General features: G+C 31.9%; 3 protein-coding genes and 1 non-coding gene across 10 annotated transcripts in view; 3 read left to right on the forward strand and 1 right to left on the reverse strand.

Annotated features, from left to right (window-relative positions):
* LOC121128679 (F-box only protein 47) lies at positions 1-3,568 on the forward strand. The gene is made up of 4 exons (XM_040724269.2): positions 1-2,202; positions 2,330-2,554; positions 2,617-2,784; positions 2,855-3,568. Exons 1-4 carry the CDS (start codon positions 1,513-1,515, stop codon positions 3,275-3,277), a joined length of 1,506 nt encoding a protein of 501 aa, XP_040580203.1. The 5' UTR covers positions 1-1,512; the 3' UTR covers positions 3,278-3,568.
* The window catches only part of Trm1 (tRNA methyltransferase 1), a 24,811-nt gene continuing 6,791 nt past the window's right edge, over positions 3,388-21,407 (reverse strand). Inside the window, exons 1-5 of one of the 7 annotated variants that reach the window (XM_071890884.1) lie at positions 6,361-6,565; positions 5,395-5,571; positions 5,179-5,328; positions 4,143-5,080; positions 3,388-4,082 (exon numbers count right to left, since the gene is read on the reverse strand). In XM_071890884.1, coding sequence (XP_071746985.1) covers positions 3,583-4,082; positions 4,143-5,080; positions 5,179-5,297 — 1,557 coding nt within the window. In that variant the 5' untranslated portion in view covers positions 5,298-5,328; positions 5,395-5,571; positions 6,361-6,565 and the 3' untranslated portion in view covers positions 3,388-3,582. Of the gene's footprint in view, positions 4,083-4,142; positions 5,081-5,178; positions 5,329-5,389; positions 5,572-5,750; positions 5,834-6,360; positions 6,566-21,407 lie in introns of those variants that run through there. The other 6 variants (XM_071890880.1, XM_071890871.1, XM_040724247.2 and 3 more) reach the window with 6 other exon arrangements.
* On the forward strand, positions 7,565-7,636 carry TRNAA-UGC (transfer RNA alanine (anticodon UGC)). Its single transcript has one exon. It is a non-coding gene; the product is annotated as a tRNA-Ala (tRNA).
* LOC121116127 (aminopeptidase N) lies at positions 16,683-21,189 on the forward strand (the record flags this gene model as incomplete). The annotated part of the gene is given in 12 exon segments (XM_040710391.2): positions 16,683-16,860; positions 17,127-17,581; positions 18,293-18,451; positions 18,513-18,750; positions 18,874-19,054; positions 19,119-19,443; positions 19,585-19,774; positions 19,836-20,037; positions 20,098-20,372; positions 20,588-20,781; positions 20,839-20,991; positions 21,055-21,189. Coding segments are annotated over 12 exon segments (2,561 nt in total), but the record flags the coding sequence as incomplete, so codon positions are not given.

The following is a 21,407-nucleotide window of genomic DNA, read 5'->3' on the forward strand; positions in this document are numbered from 1 at the left end:
AGTTGTAACTTTATATAAACATCACGTGGTATTACAAGGACCTTCCTAATTTGGGATAATATTTCAAATACTAAAAAAATTGTTTTGAGCAAAAAATGAAGGATTCACCTAATGTATCCAACTCAAAATCAAAGTAGATATACGTTAAAGAGTTTTCTGAAGTAAACTTTAAAAAAATTATAAAATCTATCATTTTTACGATGAATTGGCTCTTCAAAAATAAATTGTCAACTTCAGATCGGGTTTATACAAGATTATGTTGTAAGTTTCATTTAAATATGAAATTTTATATAATTCACTGATCTTTGAATAAAGATATAATTAATTAACAAGATAATTATGTATGTACATGTGAAAGCCGAACAGAAAGGGATAAAAAACTTCATACACACTATCGATTACTCATATCCCCAATGCATTAGTTTAGAAGGACTAAAATAATGTAATTTTAAGTAATTACATTTAATTGGGCCAGGAGTTAGTAAAGTTGCATGTATTTACACAAGGAGGGAAATTGATTTGGAATTAGAATAAGTTTTTTTCTAATATGAAATATTCCCCTATCAATGTTACATTACTAATGTATTTAATTCATTAAGATGAACATGATTCTTATATTTGGTGTCAAAATAGAAACAATTGGAAACATCAACAGACTGCATCAAATTTCAATATCCGGCCACATTCCCGAGCTTGAAAGGATCAAAATAATGTAATTTTTAGTAACTAGGTACATCTAATTCCTATCTTCCTTGATTCTTACAATAATTTATCTATATTATTTGATGGATTAATAGGAGTTAATATATAAATTATGAATTCATTACTCATCATTGGAAATTCCTAGAAAAACTTTCAGATGAATCGAAATCGTTTTAATATCAATTATTTTGATACATAATATTGTATCGATACTTAAACAAATTATTAAGAGAGGCATTGTACAATTCGAAATTTTGTACAAGTTGCAACGAAAAATAAGATAAAGAATTTAAAGCACTTGTGATTAGGATAATAAAATATTCAATTTATTGTCGATATATTAATTATGTCATTATTGACTAATTTGAAGAAAATTAATTGATTAATATTTGTATTTTTAATAATAGTGAAGTTCTATAATTAATCATGAAATCATTTCTTCAATAGTTATAATATATATATTGTCTAAGCCAACCCATACACTGAGTGACAAGTTGTCACTAACTAATGACAGCCTCTAGATTATTAGCATGATGCCAACTTTTCCTCAGCCTCCTCCTTAATTCCAAATCTTTTGATATTAACATTAAAATTTAGATAATGTTCGATACTTTCAAAGAGGATATAAATATATGCCTACTTACTGTTAATCCACATAAACAGTTATTGTAGTATATTAATCGATGGACGATGATTATTATCAACTAGTTGGCAATGCTGTTTTTTTGAAATTAATTTGAATTTCCCGCGATAATTAAATTCGTCCTTTGAATCTGGACGTTGGCGACATTTTCTTAATTTGATTTATCAATGCCCCTAAGAACTGATAACGACGTATTTCGGCGCCGTCCACTGGCGATACCCCCTTCCAGCTCAATTGGGGAATTTGAACGCCTTCCTTTAGAGGTAACTTATATATTGTTGGAATGGATACCCTTGGATCAACTAGGGAATTTAGCACTCACATCCGAGCGAATGCGGGTCCTCCTTTCCAACTGGACCATGAGCCCGCATTGCCTCAAAAGAGCCTCTCTCACAAGTGCCCGACTTTGTTCCTTTAGTATTCTGTGCAAACGAGTCACGTCACTCCTCAACACGAGGGAGAGGATCAAATTTATGATGTGCCGCTTCCACGAGAGCCTCATACTTCGATCCTCGGAAGTCAAGGACATCATACCTCGCATCTTTTCCCGACAGATCAATCAGGATCATTTGGTGGACTACTTCATACATTTTGGACTCATGCTCACCAAATTCATTAGTGGATGGGATCCACGGGAGTACAAATCCCTATTTCAGGCTCTGGACCAATTGTTCTTAATCTCCGTCAGGATAAACAAGTACATGGACTACATCACCTCTTCCTCTTTTCAGGAGAACCTTTCTTCTCAGGACGCCTGCGTTCAAAAGGATCTCCAAGACACGGAGAAACAATTACGTCTCATTACTCGGAGTTTGTGGTGGGACATGTCCGATAACTCGGAATATTCCTTCTGTGGAGTAAGATTTTCACAAATATTCAAATTGGGTCCGGGAAAATTCCCTAAAAAATAATTATAGATTTCACTGCTTCAAACATAATTCATATTAAGTATATTACTATATCTTTTTTATGTTTATATTATAGGATTGGCTATTGGCAAACATCCTTCATTACATTGGATCCTCTCCAGCCAAACAAGGCATTATCATTTATTTAATGTTTGGGCCCACTTTATCCCACTGGGAGACTCCTTCTGTAATAGATGAAAACAATGATCCAACTTTTTCAAAGCGAATGCTACGAAACGATCTATTTTCGAATATTAATTGGGATTTCATGATCAATCATACTCCAATCAACTTCCCAGAAGTATGTATTGTACATTTCAAAACTCTTTCAACACATCCTCTTAAATTATATCTTATTTTTAGGGGAAAAAGGTTTTTAATAGGATTGCACAATGTGTATGTCATCTCTCACAATCTTGTCGACTATGGAGAAAAACTTCTTTAATCGAACTATTGGATAAACTTTTTCAATTTCCTAACGAATGGATGAGAGATAACGTATCCGGATTTCTTCTATTCTGTAATGAAAGAGTAAGGAGGAAAACCAAATCATTAAAACCTAAATATTAGTCAATAACAAAAACATTCATTTTCCCCCTAGGTGATTTTAGACTATATTAATAATAAATTGGACAGAGCAGCATTACTAGACATACAGTTAGAAATTCCAGCTAAACTACTAGTAGATATCATGATTGAATCATACAAATTTGATAATCGAATCACAAATGTAAAAGGAATTGGGAGTGTCGTTGACAGAGTCTTAAGTTATACCAACCATGATTTGAGGAGTGAATTTTTTGACTGTATATGGGATCTGTTACTCAATGAAATAGAAGAGTCAAGGGATAATATTCCCATTGAAGAGGTGATAGTAGGATTTGGGAGATTCATATCAAAAAGAAGTATTTATGGCGTATCTAAGAGAAAAGTTGTCTTTTCTGAAGAAGATCAACCCAAACGTAAACGTGATGATAGTGGAACTGAGGATGAGACTTGCCCTAATCATGAAAATGAAGAATAATTGCATATTATTGTGGCCTTTGATCGCTCAACCCTAAAAAATTGATTGAAAATTAAGAAAATTAATTTTGTATTATGGTTACAATATGTTCAAATGTTTAATACTTGTTATAAGTTTTAATTAACGAATTAAATTTATTTATGTAGAAAAACTTTTATACTAAGTTATATTTAATAATATGTTGTTACTTTATCAAATGTAAAGTTTTTTTTAAATATTAATAGTTCATATTCAATAGTTAAAAATTCAATGAATTCATAATTATAATATAATTAAGAAATGTCCCAGCAATTATTGGCTCTTAATTATTCATTTGTGGTGGTAGTAGTGGGCTCTTCCAACTTCTTTCGTTTATTCTTTGTGTATTTACCTTGATTACGTTTCCGTTTCTCATTTTCTTCATCCGGACAAATTGATGTCGTAGATTTCATCTTTGGCCCCCAGTTTTTTTCTGGGTTGATCTGAAATCTCACTAACTGTGCCTCCCTGGATACCGGATTAGCATTTGGGTGCATTTCAAAACTGATTTTATTTGAAGACTCCTTGGAAAGGATAGCAATTGCAACTGGTTCCTTAGTTTCCTTTGAAGTTGGATATTTATGTTTCCAGGCTCTCATCATGTCCCAAATAAAATCACTGGGTGCATCTGTTTTGATTGCTAAACGATGACAATGAGATTGAGATACTCTAAATCCACCATTAAGGATAGCCGATCGAATTTCATTGATTTTCCCACTCCCTGCTCGAACCAAGCTGCTCAGTCTATCATGGATATAGTACAATGGTACATCAGGTAATTCCTCTTCTGTAATGGGCAAAAAAGGCTTTGAAGAAAAAAAGTTATGCATATATATTATAAACTCACCAACGACAGATAGGATCCCAAGCATGCGTTTATACGTCCCATATCTATCCTTAGCCATATCATTCTTAAGAGAACTAATTAAATCTGATACAAATGACCGATTATGAATGGGATCCAACCAAAACGGGCCTCCCATGACGTGGCTATGCCCACAGTAATTACATTCCTTTCCAACAGGTGGCCCGTGAGTTAACTTAAGCTTTGAGCCAGGACCAGAAACATAGGATCCCGAACGTATTGTATGAAAAGATTCACAACCTGTACAAACAAACACGTTCCCTACTTTGGCAATAGAGCTCTTAGCAAGATTCTGTCCCACTCGAACGCGTACAAAAAGACGAACATAAAAATCAACACTCAAACTTAATAAAGGTTCAATGTACCGTCCATAGCGATTGGCATGAGTTTCAATTGAGTTAAGCACAATTCTGAGGGCCATCTCATGACAACCTTTGGACCTTAGACTAATTGAACCATATTTTGCCCGACACGAATCCGCAGCATTTCCGCACAGTACGGCCATGTCAGTACATGTAACGCAGAGAAGGCCTCCGTCACTCAAACACTGGACTGCAGAATCTAAAAAGGGGGTCGGAGAGCCATATGGATCTAAATCGACGACATCAAATTTGGTTTTCTTATTTGCATACATGACTGCAGTTGCATCCCCTTGGGATGGCGTGATAATGTCATCTACTCCGTTGGAGATTGCATTTTTAGTTATACAAGCTACTGCAGCTTGAGACCAATCGTTGGCCGTTATTTTCTTGATTCCTGCAAGTTCTTTGGCATAGCGGATGGATCGTAGACCTGATGCTGAAAGAGCCTCTAGGATTTGAATTCCATCCGCCTCTCTTTTTATTCCTCTCTTCTCCAAGACATCTTCAATTGGACCCAGTCCCAATTTCTCATTTATATACGATTGAATCACGTGAATGCTAAACAAAATAATTAAGGCAAATCAGTTGTTAATTAATAATTCAGATACAAGTAACGAATCAGGACAAATATAAATATTTATATTATTGATATGCACCTTATGTCCCGATTAAACTGCTGAACAGGATTATAAAATACTCCATGATTCCCCATAACTCCAAGAACTGCCTTTCCCTCCTGGACCACAGTCTCTCCATTCTCAACATCTGACACCATCCTGGAGTTCAATCGAACTACAAATTGAACACTAAATTAGACTAAAGATCACTTGCAATAAATATATATACTTATTCATGGTCAATAACTACCTTACCAGATATGAAACTGATTGCCGAACGACCCCTGAGTAATAAATGAGGGATTATCATCTATTGCCAGATTGATCTTAGGGAATCCAAAAATATTTCTGTCAAACTCACGTGGATATTTTCTTTATTATTATTTACTTTGAACTGAATAATGAAAATATAAACAAACCATGTCGCGCCACCTATAAACAAGATATATAAGTTATAACTTATAAGAAAAAAAACTTTTATAAATTAATATGAAGAACATTTTGGGAAAGTTTGCAGAACAAAATTTGCACGGAAAATTTGAGTCGAGATTTTTCAAATTGATACATGAGTAACTTAAAATTCTTAGGAAATTTTAAGCTTTTTAACGTACTTTTAATCGTGTGCCAACTATAATACTACTTGCTTGTACTTTCACATTTTATTTTTATTTTATGAGGTAATAACTAAAGCGTTAAACGCTTTAGTTATTACATATGTTGGCATATATTTACCTCCACCAACGAAGCTGAAAAAGGGATATGTTTTCGCCTCGGTTTGTTTGTTTGAAACTTTGTATGTAATTATATGATTGCCATTCCTATTACATCAATTTTTTAAAGATAAAACCAAGAATATAGTAATGCTTTTATTTCGTAAGGTGTCTCCCACAAAAAGATTCTGCTGATTCAGAAAAAGAGAAAAAATAAAATTGGAGACCAAATTAAGGGGAACTAATAATTTTGATCGTGAAAAGTAATTCAAGCTAATTAATGAAATATATTTTTGTTTTAGCATTAAAATTTTGATGATTTTAGATCTCCTAATTACGTTTCGATTCGAACAACCGCTCCTAATAACATAACATTCATTTATAACTTTGTCCCTGTATAATTCACTAACACTGTACCTCTCAATAATAATGATAAAAATGGATAGGGGATAGTCTGATAGATGGCTCCGTGAGTGACATGAAAGAAAGTAAAAGGACGGGTTCAACTTACCGAGGGCTTAAATGTCGATGGGGGTGTATGTCTTGTTCACATTTTTGATATAGGAAAGTTATATAAATAATTGCTTAAAGACTGTTATTATTTAAATTATCATTTTCATCCTCCATCATAGGTTCAAAAATAGTCATATCCATTTCTAAACAAATATTTAAAGAACTGTTCGAATCTTCATTATCACTTTTCTGATGTAGTTCATCTTCTGAAATTATGAAATTATAAAACTGTATGCATAGTGTATAATTTAAAAATAACATCGATATAATTCTCCCAAATATTATAATATTCTAACAAGTGATTGAATAAATTTAAAATTAGCAATTCTAACTTAATTTAAAAAAAAAGTATAGGCTAAATCAATATGTTTCATTATACAAAAATAAATTTAAAAGGACCATCTGCATATCATCATTTATGTATTAAATATTCACATTCTATAAAGAAAAATATACAATAGCCAATTTGCTACATAGTATGAGCCGAGAGTATCTAACTCAAAAAAATTAACGATAACATATTAAAACATAGATAAAGATAGATTCCTATAAACTGTATGAAGCGAAAGTCTTGACAGATGTTAAAGAATACAACCCATTAATTTAATTATGACATACCTCAGATAGTAAAAAAAATTGTTGATTATTTTACTTGACAAACTCGTGAGCCTTTAGTTAGATACCATCTAGCACATTTGATGGAACTGATCCACCACTTCTTTCTATTTATGCCTTTTGGAAAGTTCAACATTTTCATGAACGAAAAACTTAAGATACTTTTTACTTTTATACTTCACTACACATTTGACATTACCGTTATGAAAAATATATTGTAAATATTGGCTAATTATAACAAATAATAAAATTAATCAAACAAAATACTTAATAAAATCCCTCCAAGACCTTTCAACTAGACCTTATGGCAGATGATAATTTTAAGGAAATCACAAAGGAGAAGGAAACATTATGTTCTTATTCTACTAAGTGTCCAGTTTCTCCAATGAGTCCTTTAGCTAAACACGCTCGTTGTTAAAAATAAGTTATTTTCATACAAACAAATAAACATATAGACTTTGCTTTATTATTTAGAATTATCATTCTATGGTTATTGTTAGCAGTTACCATTGAATAGATTTGAAGAAATTTGTGAAACACCATATAATACCTATGAAATATTGTTTATCAAGATATGTTAATCTAAAGGGGATGTAGCGCAGTGGTAGCGCGTTCGCTTTGCATGTGAAAGGCCCCGGGTTCAATCCCCGGCATCTCCAGGTGTCTTTATTGCATTACTTTTATTGCAATTAGTGTTTTCTTAATTCATTTTACTATATTTAAAGTCATAATCCATATATAGTGTGTTAAATAAGTAAGGTATGTCATGCCTAAAAATATTTCAAAGAGTTAGAATTTTGTTTTTGAACATTGCTATATGAAAAGTATTTATAATTTTCTAAAGCTGCTATCAATATATTGTCATAATTGAACATCAGATATAAAGTTTAAGTAAGATTAAAGGTTAATAGAATTACAAGGCTATACCTATAGTTGATAATATTGTAGAGAAAAACGCGTGCGAGGAGGAGGGGGGAAAAATACATATGGTATCATTGTTTAAAATACTGATGTGATTATCATCTGCCTGCTTTATTATGATTTTTGAGGGTATAACGAATGTATTTATTAGCAAAATGTTTAATGAAGATATACTACGTATAATTGACTTCGACGTTTTTTTATCCGTTACAGTAGATTTGAAAACGTCACACTCCATGAAATTGTAATTCATTATGAAACTTATTCTCAGAATAATAGCTAATGAAGCGACAAAGTAGAGTATTTGAAATATATTTGAAGCTCAAAGTTTAAAAAAGAAGGCTTTAATTAAATATAATCTACATACTAAAAAATAAACCATTAAACATTTAAGTTAAATATACAAAATTAAACAATTAAAATCATATAACTATTAATAATAAAAAATTATAAATACAGAATATTGAAATAATAGATTGATCCAGAAATTTTTTTCTTGTTTTAACATCGGAATTCAGTTAAATATGTCATAACTTTAGGTTGCAATACACAAGCGAGACGTGGAGTTTAATCAAAAGATAATCACCCCTCTTCTTCATGTGGAAGTTGCTATATACAATTGTGCACAGGATAGATATATCTCTACCGATGAGATCTAACTAATTATTAATAATAAAGTCAATGTCAAAATCATAAAATTAGACAATAAATATATTAATAAAAAAATGTTAGAAATAAATTAATCGTAAAGATTTAGAGCAAAAGCTAATTATGTAGTAATGTCCGGCGATATTACTCCCTATTAAGAGCATCAAAAAAGATTTTCTCCCGTTATTTAAGTATGCTTATATAACAACATACTGTTTTCATGAAGGATATACACAATTGTTAATTATAATGCAACACCCAATGTAACTACCCTCGTTGTTGTGACCATTTAAACAGTTGTTTTTGCCTTTTATGAGTTTTCTGAACACCACTTCTTGGAGCCCATCAACCATAGCTAAGCCTTTAGTGATAAAAAAGTAATATTTCTTGACTATGTAATATTGGAAAACCTAATTATCATACCCAAGTCTTAAAGCGAAGTAAGTAGTCTCAGACAAACTAGTTGCAAACCATCCAAAGCTACTACCCCCGTTGTTGTGACCATTTAAGCAGTTGTTTTTGCCCTTTACTGAGTTGTGTTTCATAATTCTTGATATGTTTAGCTAAAATAGAATCATATTTTATGGTTAGATTAAAAATTGAATACTTACTGTGAGATAGTACAAAATTCAAAGTTCCATTTCGATATTCGTAAATACTTTTTACTGATAACTTGATCATCATTTGGTGTGGATGACTGAAAACATTTTTATATGTATTTCTATATATGACATCAGTACCAACATCCTCCATTAATTTAATGATGGTTCCTCGGGAAGGGATATGTTTACCCTTGTATTTCTCCATAAATTTTTTGAACGTAGATGATTAGCAATGGATAAGGTTATATTACATGAAATAAGCATCTTTGTGAGATCAGAGTTAAAGTCTGACTTGATGTATTCATCATTAACTTGATTTTTTAGATACTCTTGTTATGAGATGAGGATAATGAGTGGCGTGTAATTCTAGACAGGGGACTAAAGGCACATTTATATCGACAAATCCGACAAACCATCTGTTTCTCATCCGGTAAGTATTTTCCAAATTCCTGGCCTCCATTTTCATAAATCCAGACAGAAGGCGACGTCATTTTGGGGATTTTATACAGTTCTCTATCGACTATCACCATCTCATATTATATTAATATTGAATAATAAAGGCGGGAATGATAACGTTCATGATTGATAGAAGGAAGATGTATATTATTTAATCAATGATGCCATAAGTAATTCTTCTTTTCTCCTCGCACGCTTTTCCATTCTTACCAAAATTATCACCCTTAGTTATACCATAATGCGTGTACGATTGATGTTTGACCTCCACCACGCTTTTAATATTGACGTCATACTAGATAAGTGGTTGCATGTTTTGTCAAAATCTGTTTTTCTTCCAGAGTAGTCGGTACTATATATCAAATTGAAAATTCTAGCAATGGCGACATCATAGACTATGAGTGGTTGCGTGTTTTGTCAGTAGGTACAATACATCAAATTGAAAATTCTAGCATGCCCATCTACATGATGGTCTAACCTTGTATTTCTATTAACCTTGCCAAGATTAAGTGTGCTCTGGGATTACCTGACAGCAACGTGTATGATTTTTAGTGAATATATATGTAAGTTCCTAATTATACTTAAATTATAATTGAGGATCGACAATAAAGTATTCCGGCGTATGTCCTTGCTAAAAAGAGAGTAGGTCTTATGTGTATTTCCTTCCTCTAATAGCTCCTTGCAGCTAATGGAATGAAACGTCATTTCAGCAAAGCTGCAACCTCTAAAACATTATTTAAATTGTCAAAGTTATATTGTCGTTTTTTGTTTTGTTTTTTACATACCAAATTGCTTACGAATTTTAACTCCATAAATTAGTGTGAAATAAAACTTTCATATTTAGATAAAATTCAATTTTTTGAAAAAAAAAAAAAAAAAATCCCTGTTATTGACAAAAAAATATTTTTTTTTGGAAAAAAATCAAAAATCCATATCTATATGAAAAAAATTTCAAAAATTCAATTTGTAAATAAATTTTAGAAAAAAATTCAAACTCCATATCTATTTCCAAAAAATAAAATTTTTTGCAAAAAAACTTCAAAAATTAAATTTCAAATGTTACATTTTTTGACCAAAAATTTCAAAATCAATTTCTATTCTCAAAAATTGAACTTAATGGAAAACAAAAGAGAATATTAATTTTTTGGGTAAAATAACAAAAAAATCCTTACATGGGCCAGCCGCCCCTGCGGAAACCTATAATTATGCATTCATTCGTTAGTTTCCAAACAGAAACGGATGTAAACCCTCTTACAGACTGTATCGTTGGCAAGTTCGAAATAATATAATTTGAAGATAATTATATTTATTTGAACCGGGAGTCAGTTAAGTTATTTGTATTTATACACACAAAGATGAATGGATTTTGAGTTAGAATAAGTTTTATTCAAATAATATGAAATATTCTTCCATTCATGTAATTAATTAATGGAAATGAACAAGTTTGAACCAAAGGAACATCCATAAGGCTAATTTCTTATATTAATTACATATCAAAGATATCTCCTTTTTTTAATTCAAAAGGATTTTTGAATTCAGACGTACATAAACATACCTGAATGTGCTTCATTTAATTTTCTTTTATCCTTTTATGAATTAACTTTTTTTTTTTCATTAATTCCAAACTTTGTGGCTTATCAATTATCTATTATTATTTCTATTTCATCCATTTCTTTGAAGATATTAATAGCTTCATTTAGGAATGATCTAATTCTACATGGAAGGAAATTTTTGATTTAAAGCTAATAACTTCCGTATTTCTTGTATTGTCTGTTTAAAACTAATGATGGCTATTATATAATCTGTTATGTATTATTGTTTTAATATTTAGATCTAGTAGATGTATATAGGATATATGTCCCAGATTTACTTGTGATTTTATTGTTAAACTTTGTAGTAATCTTTTATGTGTATCTCGGTTTTTATATTCAGTGTGTATAACAAACTTTCTTAATATAGTCCTTGATTCATATATTTAAAACCTTCGTACTTTCTCCTTTCATTACTCCATAGTGTATTTCCTAAATCAACAGGCAAAATGACCGTGTTGTAAGCTTTGGAGATGTGCAAGATAAGCACCGCTATGTGGCAACAACAAAGCACCCTGCTTCTGTGATGATGTTGGGTCTCGTAGCCTCCAACGGGAAGGCCATGAAGCCAGTTTGGTTCCCCACTGGCTAAAGATTAACAGCGGAGGATTATTTGAAGATTCTGGCGTCCAAGGTCCTTCCGTGGATCAAATCCATAGTCGGCAACTCTCCTTGGGTTTTTCAGCAGGATAAAGAACCCGCCCACGCTTCCAAGAAAGCTCAGGAGTGGCTCAAGGACAAGATGAACTTTTGGCCCAAGGACTACTAGCCCCCTCAGAGCCCAGATCTGAACCCACTAGACTTCTCTATCTAGGCGCACGTGGAGACCAAGGCCTGCAAAAAACGAACCAAGGACGTAAATGCCTTAAAAGCTACTGTCAACAATGCCTGGGCCTCCATAGATGCCGATTACATCCAGCAAGTCTGTGGTAGCTTCAGACGTCGCCTGACCAGTGTCATTGAGTCAAACGGTGGCTACATTGATTAAATTTGATCACAAACTATTTTATTATTCTAAAAATGTGTGAATAATTGTTTCTCAAGTCATTCGAAATGTCATTATTGTCCGCGATATGTTCTGAACAAAAATCGGTAAATAATTCTGCACGGCCCGGTATGTATAGCTACGCTACGACATGAAATAATAATGCCAACTTTTAAGGAAAATAAAATGTTTTCTTTATACTACCAATTACAAATAAACAGGCCAGCTACAAACACACCATCTCACACCACATAATTTTCTACTTGCTCCGTCTGGGAAGAGCACATGCGCCTAAAGACACTACTCCTTTATCTACTATGACGCGCCAGTTGCCCTCCTTCGCCACATACAAAGCATCTTTTCCTAAAAGGATATTCTCTGCGAAGATGAGGACCACCACACTCGAAAAATGTCGAAGGTTTTGCTGTTGTTACAAGATCAATCTCTAATATCCGTTCCTCGTAACTCTGGCATTGTATTTCGCTTGTCAGCACCCTTTACATCTCTGTCAAATGGTATTCACCCATCTCCAGGATCCCAAGTGTCGAATTCATCCTCGTGCTTACGTTGGAGGGAAGTCCCGAAAAAAAAAGCAAGCCCTACCAGCTTGGACGTGTCTGACAGACCCTTTAAGTTCTTTGTCTCAGCCAGGAAGACCTCAACCAACTCTCGTGGACTGCATTTTCTAGCTCTAATTGTATCTAAGGCGGAGAACGGGTTCAGCGAGAAAGTGTTATTGAGTACACTACAGATTTCTATAGCGTCCCCCTTCTCAGCCAGTTGATCGAATACTGAAAATGATCTTCTATCTAGAAACAATGGAACCACTCCTGCCATGTATTCTATCTTTAGAAGATCCTTACCCAAATCTGCCTGTCGTATCCAGACGTTAATGTCTCCAGACCAGTCGAATCTCGGCATCACATTCACTATTTTTTATGTAGCCATTGCCGTGATAGCTTGTAGCTCCTTACTCTTGGTGAGAAATAAATAATATTACACAGACGTTATCTATTGAAATACATTTATATTAGTTTTGGATCGGTCTAAAAAAAATGAAAAAACTTCAGTCCTATCAGTCCGGTCATAGTCAAATTTATCAGTCCTGGGACTGTTCCTGATCGGTCTTTAGTAGAAACAACAACAGCTAAAATTACGTAGTTACTACTATGTACGGCATTTGAGTCGCTGAAGTTATATCACAATTCATAGCCTCTTTCAAAGAGACAAGATACTTGTGGGAGATGTGTGACTAAAACGTATTATTAGACCTTTTTAGCTATCATTCATTATTTTCCTAGTTGTTATGTATATTCTTCAATCTTAGCTATGAGTGAAGAAAATAAAAAGATAGCTAAGACTGTAGGACTAAAAGACTGGTGCATCAGTCCTTAGGACCGTTGAATGGTAAAAAAGATCGGGCGGATTAAAAAAAAAGACTAAAAGGGGCGGGGAAAAAAGACAAATAAGGCGATCAATCCTAGTACTGATCCAACACTAATATATATAAATTAAACCCCTCCTTTCAATCCTCTCCCAGCACCATTTGCATGGGAACTGGCACTGTCAGAGCGATACTAGGATTAAAGAATTTCAGGTTTTTTTTAATCAGTATGATCTTTTTTACCATTCAACGGTTCTAAGGACTGATATATGGGCCATGTAACATGGGTCTTTCAGTCCTACAGTCCTAGCTATTTTTTTATTTTCTTCACTCATACCTAGGATTGGTGTTTCAGGCAAGTTTATTTCATTCATGATTACCTTCTGTAAATATTTTTTTAAACAAACTAGGAAAATAACGAATGATAGCTAAAGAGGTATAATAATATGTCTTCTATAATAATATATCTTTGAATTAAAGCTTTAAACCAAGTAGCGGAAAGCGACTGTGAGCCTGAGGAGATACAATGGTGCAGCGTTTTAACACTTTCTCGCAAGATGTAGCTTTTCCTAAGACGTCACGCTGTCATGTTTCTTACTAGCGACGTAGGCTGGGATGTAATAAAGCAGAAAGTGCTATAGAGATGGAGAGCGCGCTCTGTTCTAAATGTTTTTTACTCACTAGTAGACATTAGCTTTTAAATATATTCATAGTTTAATGTTCCAGAATGCCCCTAAATAAAATTATTTTCAAATCTTATTCCCATTTGAATAATTTTAAGAATTTCTGTTGTATTAACATACTAAATCTCAATGAACAACACGCTCAGTATAAATTATTCTCTTGATCTGAATGCGCGTCGGGCTGTGTCCGACTTGTTCCTCGAAAAGGAAATATTCTTTATGTATATGGACTCAAAGAAGATTCCTAGGTCTAATGGAGTAGTTGTAATACTTAATCAGTACAACTCCGTCGAACCAATTAAAGGAAGAATAAAAAATATTTGTCAAACAATAAAATTGTACTTAATGACTGGAGAAATTTGTGTTTACAATTAAATATTAATATTAATAATACTTTCTCTCTCTATTTTATAGTAAATTTTATATGTATTATCATTTAGTTATTTGTCTTAATCACAAGACAGACTTCATTTTTCATGTAAGTAAACACAACTAGTCTTGCCGCGCTCAACCCATGCTACAGTAGTTTATAGAGAACGCGAGTTATAGACACCTATACATCTTAGAATATGCCATTGGCCAAAGCAATTTGCTCTATATCGTAAATTTATTTTGCAGGTGTTTCAGGCAAGTTTATTTCATTTATGATTACCTTCTGTAAATATTTTTTTAAACAAATATCAACTTATTTGAAATCATTAAATACTCATGAATAATATTCCTTTTATATGGAGACACCTGACTTTTTAAAGAATATATTTATTTAAAATACAAATACAGGATTAATAAAAATATTGAAATGGGTCAATCCCAAGGCACAGTATTTAAAAATTATTTTTCAAAAAAGTCATATATTTTAGGTATCCAATATGCATACTTATACTATAAGTCTTTATATATACATATATAATTCATAATATTTGATATCAAAGTATAGTTCTTATGGTTATAAAACAACAGAAGGGTTTGATTTTGTAAAGATGAGATATTTAATTAAATTACCTATTTGCCATTGGCGTGATGCAATATAAATAAATTAAAGATAATATTTCTAACTATTTAACTATTTTTTCTCGCATCCCAAATGCAATCTTGAATTTGAATTTACAAATAATGAATAATATTATAATTCAGTGAGTTGTATTATTTTTACCACAAAACCGGACCACTCTCAATCATTTTATTAACAGAACTAATATAAGTCAACAACACTCAAAACCCCATTAAACAATCTACGTTTATAACTTTGAATTATTGTACAAGAAATACAATTAGAAGTGTCAACAGTCAGAGCGTTGGCAAAGATGCTCAATTTCTTTTAACACCTGACGCTTTATGGTCTTGATCCTGTTACTATGATCATCTTCAGCAAGTAGAACTACAGAAAAAAGGAGTGCATATAAATGATAAGTATACAAACTCTGGCCTATAATTTTTTTAAGGAGAGGGAGAATAATTAAAGAAGGATATTAATTACCAATTGTAATTTTTAGCAAGTTTCAATGAACTGTACTCAAACAATTTTGTGAAATAACCAACAATTATTGGTGTATACAAAAGAAACGTTCCAATTGCTTGATCTATCTTGTGGCCTAAATGCTTTTCCAGCTGATGCATTTACAGAAGTGAATCCTTTGCTTCTGAAAATGGTGTGGCAGTTCTTAGAGACCTACAGGGATTGCATCACATTCTTCTGGCTACATTGACTTTTAAAAGGCTTACCTGGTTACAGAGGAAAAACCAGTTCAGACTACTTTGTTCAAATGATATCTCATTCAGGTGTCAGGTAAAAACAATGAGTGTCAAATCGATTCGAAGATTATGGTTGCAGTCGTCATTGGATGTGATAAAGTCTGTATTCAATCGCAGGAGCGTTGTTGTCGCTGCTCCTCAGGACTGAATGAGCTACATAAAGCATCTCGTTACTCCATCTGAGAAATGGTTCACGTATCGAGTAGTGACAGAATACTGGAGGTATCAGGATATCTATCAGATAACCCTAATTGCTATTTCTGCAACAAAACAACCCATTAAAACACAATTATATAAAAAATGACATCGGTAAACAAACATATAAAAAATAGAACAAAAGCTCCAAAGTTAGGGCATGAAAAATTCGTTACAAAAATACACCATAAAATAATCACAAAGAAAATACTTTTAAATACTTAATAAAACACGGGTATAATTTTTTTTAATGTATACTATTCCATTAGTATCAATTTTCCCTTTCATTTTCATAGTATATAAAACATACTGGGTTCTTGCTAAAATAGCATTGATCTTCCCATGGCATGTGCCATTAAAATAGGTTAAAAAATCATCCTTACAGAGTTTATATTCTAAGCTATTCTCTAGCAAAATTTTAATTCTCATATATATGCCCCACTCTAACTAAAGCATATTGTAGCAAAGAATATTAAAATGAAACACATATAACAGTTGTTTGTATGATTCACACTTAACGTTAGGACAACAATATAAAAATCACTTGTGTTTAATGTTAACATACAAATATGAAGATAAAATTATACTTTTAGTTATCCTGGGGTAATAGTTGCAACATGTCACGACTATTATTATTATTGATGTGGGCCGTGTATTGTAGCGGCGTTAAGGTAAGAATTATTTTGTCTTTTAAATTTACATATACAGTAGACCCTATGAGCAGAGAAAAGGGTTATAAATTCAGAAAAGGAGTCACAACAGAGGTGCATGTGCTCTCACTACTTTCAAAGAACCGTAGATGATGTAGCACGAAGACGTTGTTATTCAACAAAAGTGTTTGAGCACAGGTCATAGAAACTTGCTTGAAATTGAAAAATACTAAAACCAATTATACCTCCCTATTATTATTTCAAATGTATTTTCATTTATTTTTAAGGCTCTTGATTTTCGATTACCCAGTCATGTCGTACCTAAAAGTTATAGTATTGAACTAAATCCGGAATATGAAAAAACTAACAATCTCTTTGGAGTCGTCAAAATTGAACTTATGTGTGTTATAGATGGATCTAAAAATATAACATTGCATGCCAAAAACATCAATATTACACATATGGACATTATAGATAAAGTTTCGGGAAATAACATAAACATTACAAATTCATCAGCAGGAGAAGTTGGTACTGACTTTGTTGTTATTCATTTATCAACAAATCTTAACATTGGCTCAGATTACATTTTGACGATGAATTACTTCACAATTTTTATTGAACCAGATGATTATGAATATGATCTTATCTATCATAGTAACGATGAAACAAATGATAGAACAACATTGGATGACAATACACCTTATGTCTATGAAGACAATACCAAGGGATTTATGTTTAATAAGTAATTCATTTGCATTTATATTTAATCGTTAAATATGTAGACACAATTTCAAAATTCAACATAATTTTAGTTTTAACTAAATCAAGTAGGTTCCATACCCAATTATAGTGAAGGTTATTTTTTCTGTGAGTGTGGGCTAAGGTAAAGATTAATATGCCGCCCCTCTTCTTCATGTTTTAAATTTAATTTCGAATACTTGTTATTTAAAAGTTATTTTGCAAGGGCCTCTACTTTTACATCAAAGTGCAGTAACTAGGCCAAGCCAATTTTACTGCGAGCAAAGACAAAATAAGAGCTCTGTATCTTTTAATGTCCCTTTAATTTGTCAGATATAGATGCACTGCTTAAGTATTAATAAACATAATGGTATTAAAATTACTATATCTGACCTACGAAATATCTATAAAGTCCATATACATAAAGTATATTTCCTTTTCTAGGAACTATTGAGACGCAAAACTAAGCATTTTCAGTTCAAGAGAATAATTTCTCCCAAGCCGGTTGTCCATTGTGTTACGCCGTTCCATATTTATATTCAATTCTTATTTATGACTAAATGTTCTACATTAATTTAAATGTGCCCTCATAAAAAACTCAACACCCCGACGTACGAGATACAAAAATTTGGAGACCATAACAGATCTGTAGAAATCTAATTAATGTTCGGCATACTAAGAAATTTAACCTCTAATTGCTTTTACTTTCTTTTAGTGGAGTCTACTACACTAATATGATGCCAATATATGCTCGAACTGTCTTTCCTTGCTTTGATGAACCAAGTTTTAAGTCCGTATTCAATATAACACTTCGTCGTCCAAAAAATATGATCTCAATTTCAAATATGCCAATCAATCAAACAATTACACCTGGGTATTATTTTCCATAGCATTAATCTATAAATGTTTCCAAATCATATCATTCTTTCATTTAGAAATTCTGTAGATTTCGTATCCGATATCTTCAAGTCCACTCCATTAATGAGCACACATCTTGTGGCATTTGTCATTACAAATTACACAAATGAAACAATTCTCTCGAACAACACACAACTAAGAATTTGGACTCCTGAAGATGACAAGTCAAAAACATGCTTGGCAAAGAGTGTCAGTCCAACTTTGTATCGATATTTGAATCAATATTTTGGAAAAAATCTGCCAATAACTAAGCAGGTTAGTCAACACAGGAATCGTGGGTTGGGCTTTGAAGGTTATTTTTCTTGCGAGGGAGGGGCATAATTCCCCATAGGGCTCTTGGGATGGGTAGATCCATACTATTAATTCTATTAATTTAAGGATATGATTACAATTCCTGCAAATATTAGTTTTAATTATATTGCAATGGAAAATTGGGGTCTTTCAACTTTCCAATCTGAAGCCTTGTTGATAGAAGAAAATGTCACATCAGTTAGTTCCTTGCTTTCAAAAGATGAAATTGTACTCGAAATATCACAGATGCTTACACATCAATGGATGGGTGATGAATGAATTTTATTTATGGAATTCCAAAAAATTGATTTTGTACATTTTTTGTTGATTAGGTGATCTTGTTACTATATCCTGGTGGTGTGATTTATGGCTTACTGTAGGGTCAACATCTTATTTATCATATTTGGTGTCAACAAAAATTTTTCCAGATGATAGGGCGTGGGATATATTTCTGATCTTTGTTTTTCAAGAAGCCATGAAAAAGGATTCTCCTTTGGTGCCAGTAACAATGAAGAAAATAATAAGGAATAATGGAGAAATACCAAATGGGCTTGATTCACTAACTTACTTCAAAAGTGCTTCGTTTATTAGAATGTTAAGTGGTATCATTGGAGAGAACGAACTTCATATGGTTTATAGAAACCTAATGGCAAAGTAGTATGTTTAATTTTTTCACTTACTTATTAAGAATTTGTAGATTTATCAAAGTTTATTTATTTTCCTATCGAAACTTTACTCTGACAATATTAATCTAATAAATGTAATTTACGAGTATTTATTATATTTATTTATTCCTAGTGAATTGAAAAACATAGATGAAGATTTGTTTTGGAAAGAAATAGATGGGGTAGTATCTTCTTCTATAAAACCTAGTATTCTCAACAATATGACAATGAAGGCTTTGATGGGACCATGGCTTACACAAGCAGGATATCCAGTCATACACGTGTCTCCAAATTTTGAAAATGGTTCTATTCAGATTTATCAGGTTATCTCTCAATAAAAGGATTTCAAAATATCTAAGCCACAAATTATTATTATGTATTTAGGAAAATTTTAACACGCGTGACAAAGTAATTAATAATGTATGGTGGGTCCCATTAAAATATAATATCATTGACAAAAACGAAAATGGGACAATCAAACTAATTTGGCTGAATAATACCAAAATGAATCAAACTTTTCAGGATACGGATTTAAAAAAAAGTTTTCCTTGTTTAGAACCTGTAATTTTCAATATCAACCAAACAGGTATGCTAATTAATCATATTTCAATATTTTTAATTCGTATATCATCACTAATATTTTAAGGATATTATCGAGTTAACTATAATGATGATAATTGGAAACTAATCACACGTTATCTTCGTTTGAATCACTCAAGAATATACAAATATAACAGGGCCCAATTGATAGATGACTCATTTAGCTTGGCTATGGAAGGGTTCCTTAGTTACTTAATTCCCTTCAAAATAACTACATACTTACCAAATGAGGATGAACCATTAATATGGATTACTTTTTTCAAAAAGTTGTTAGAAATCACAAAAATAATATTTAGAATTGAAAATAATGAAAAAATAAAGGTAGGCAAAATTAAAGCTATAAACAATGTGGCCAAACAAAGAGCACTTGATAAATATATGCTCAAATAGAGTGGGCTACGATAATATTCTTTGTTAACTAAAGATGTTGAAAGTCCCGTAAAAAATTGTATTAAAGCCAAGGGTAGAATCATTGATATAGCCTATTTTAAATTATCAATCTTTAGCAATTTATAAATTAACACTTAAGTTTTTAGGTTTATTTACGGAATATAACTCAAAAATTGTTTGAAAAATATCAAAAGAAAGATCCAAAACCAAATGATTTTTTGAATAAAAATGTTTTGGAGCTTTCTACTGCATCGTCCTGCATGTTTGACAGTCCAGAATGTATAAATATATCCATGAAAGCAGTTGAAGAATGGATGAAAAATGAAACAAAAGTTCCAAAGTATATTTTTTGAAATGTATAATTAATTATTTTTAACTCTATTATTTTCAAAACAAGTGGAGACCTTTTTAAAGATTTAGTTTGTACAGCAATTCGAAATGGAAATGAATCTGTTTGGAACTTCGTTGCAAGCCAAAATGCATCTAATATCTATCAACAAGAAATTATAATGGGTTTAGCATGCTCAAAAAATAAGTCCATCATTAAAAAGTATCTTTATTTATTTGTCAATATAATATTATTGAATCTAATAATTTATTTTATTTTATGTAGATATTTAAACATGACTCGAGAAAACCAAACATTCAATTCCACAGCAAAAAATATTTTTGAAGAAGTCATCGAGACACAAAACGGAAGATCTTCATTTATTGAATTTTTAAGAATTGAATATGATCGAATTATAGAGTCGTAAGTAAATTTTACGTGATGAACATAGGCTAAAACTTGTTCAGCACATTTTAGAATGCTTAAGCTTTTTCATTTCTTTGTTAAGTTAATTGTTTAAATTTGAATTAGCTTTTGCTAAGCTATGAATAATTATTAATAAGTAAACTATAGTTAGTAGGAATTACCAACTTATTTTTTTTTTTTTTTTGAGTAAAGGGAGCCCAAAATTGAGCTAT

Source organism: Lepeophtheirus salmonis, chromosome 1 (genome assembly GCF_016086655.4).
Source record: "Lepeophtheirus salmonis chromosome 1, UVic_Lsal_1.4, whole genome shotgun sequence".
NCBI classification, from domain to species: domain Eukaryota; kingdom Metazoa; phylum Arthropoda; class Copepoda; order Siphonostomatoida; family Caligidae; genus Lepeophtheirus; species Lepeophtheirus salmonis.

Coding starts and splice junctions, on each gene's coding strand:
- LOC121128679 (XM_040724269.2), top strand. CDS start 1,513: ATGCCCCTAAGAACTGATAACGACGTATTTCGGCGCCGTCCACTGGCG. Junction 2,203..2,329: donor CGGAATATTCCTTCTGTGGA/GTAAGATTTTCA, acceptor TTTATATTATAG/GATTGGCTATTGGCAAACAT. Junction 2,785..2,854: donor TTCTATTCTGTAATGAAAGA/GTAAGGAGGAAA, acceptor TTTTCCCCCTAG/GTGATTTTAGACTATATTAA.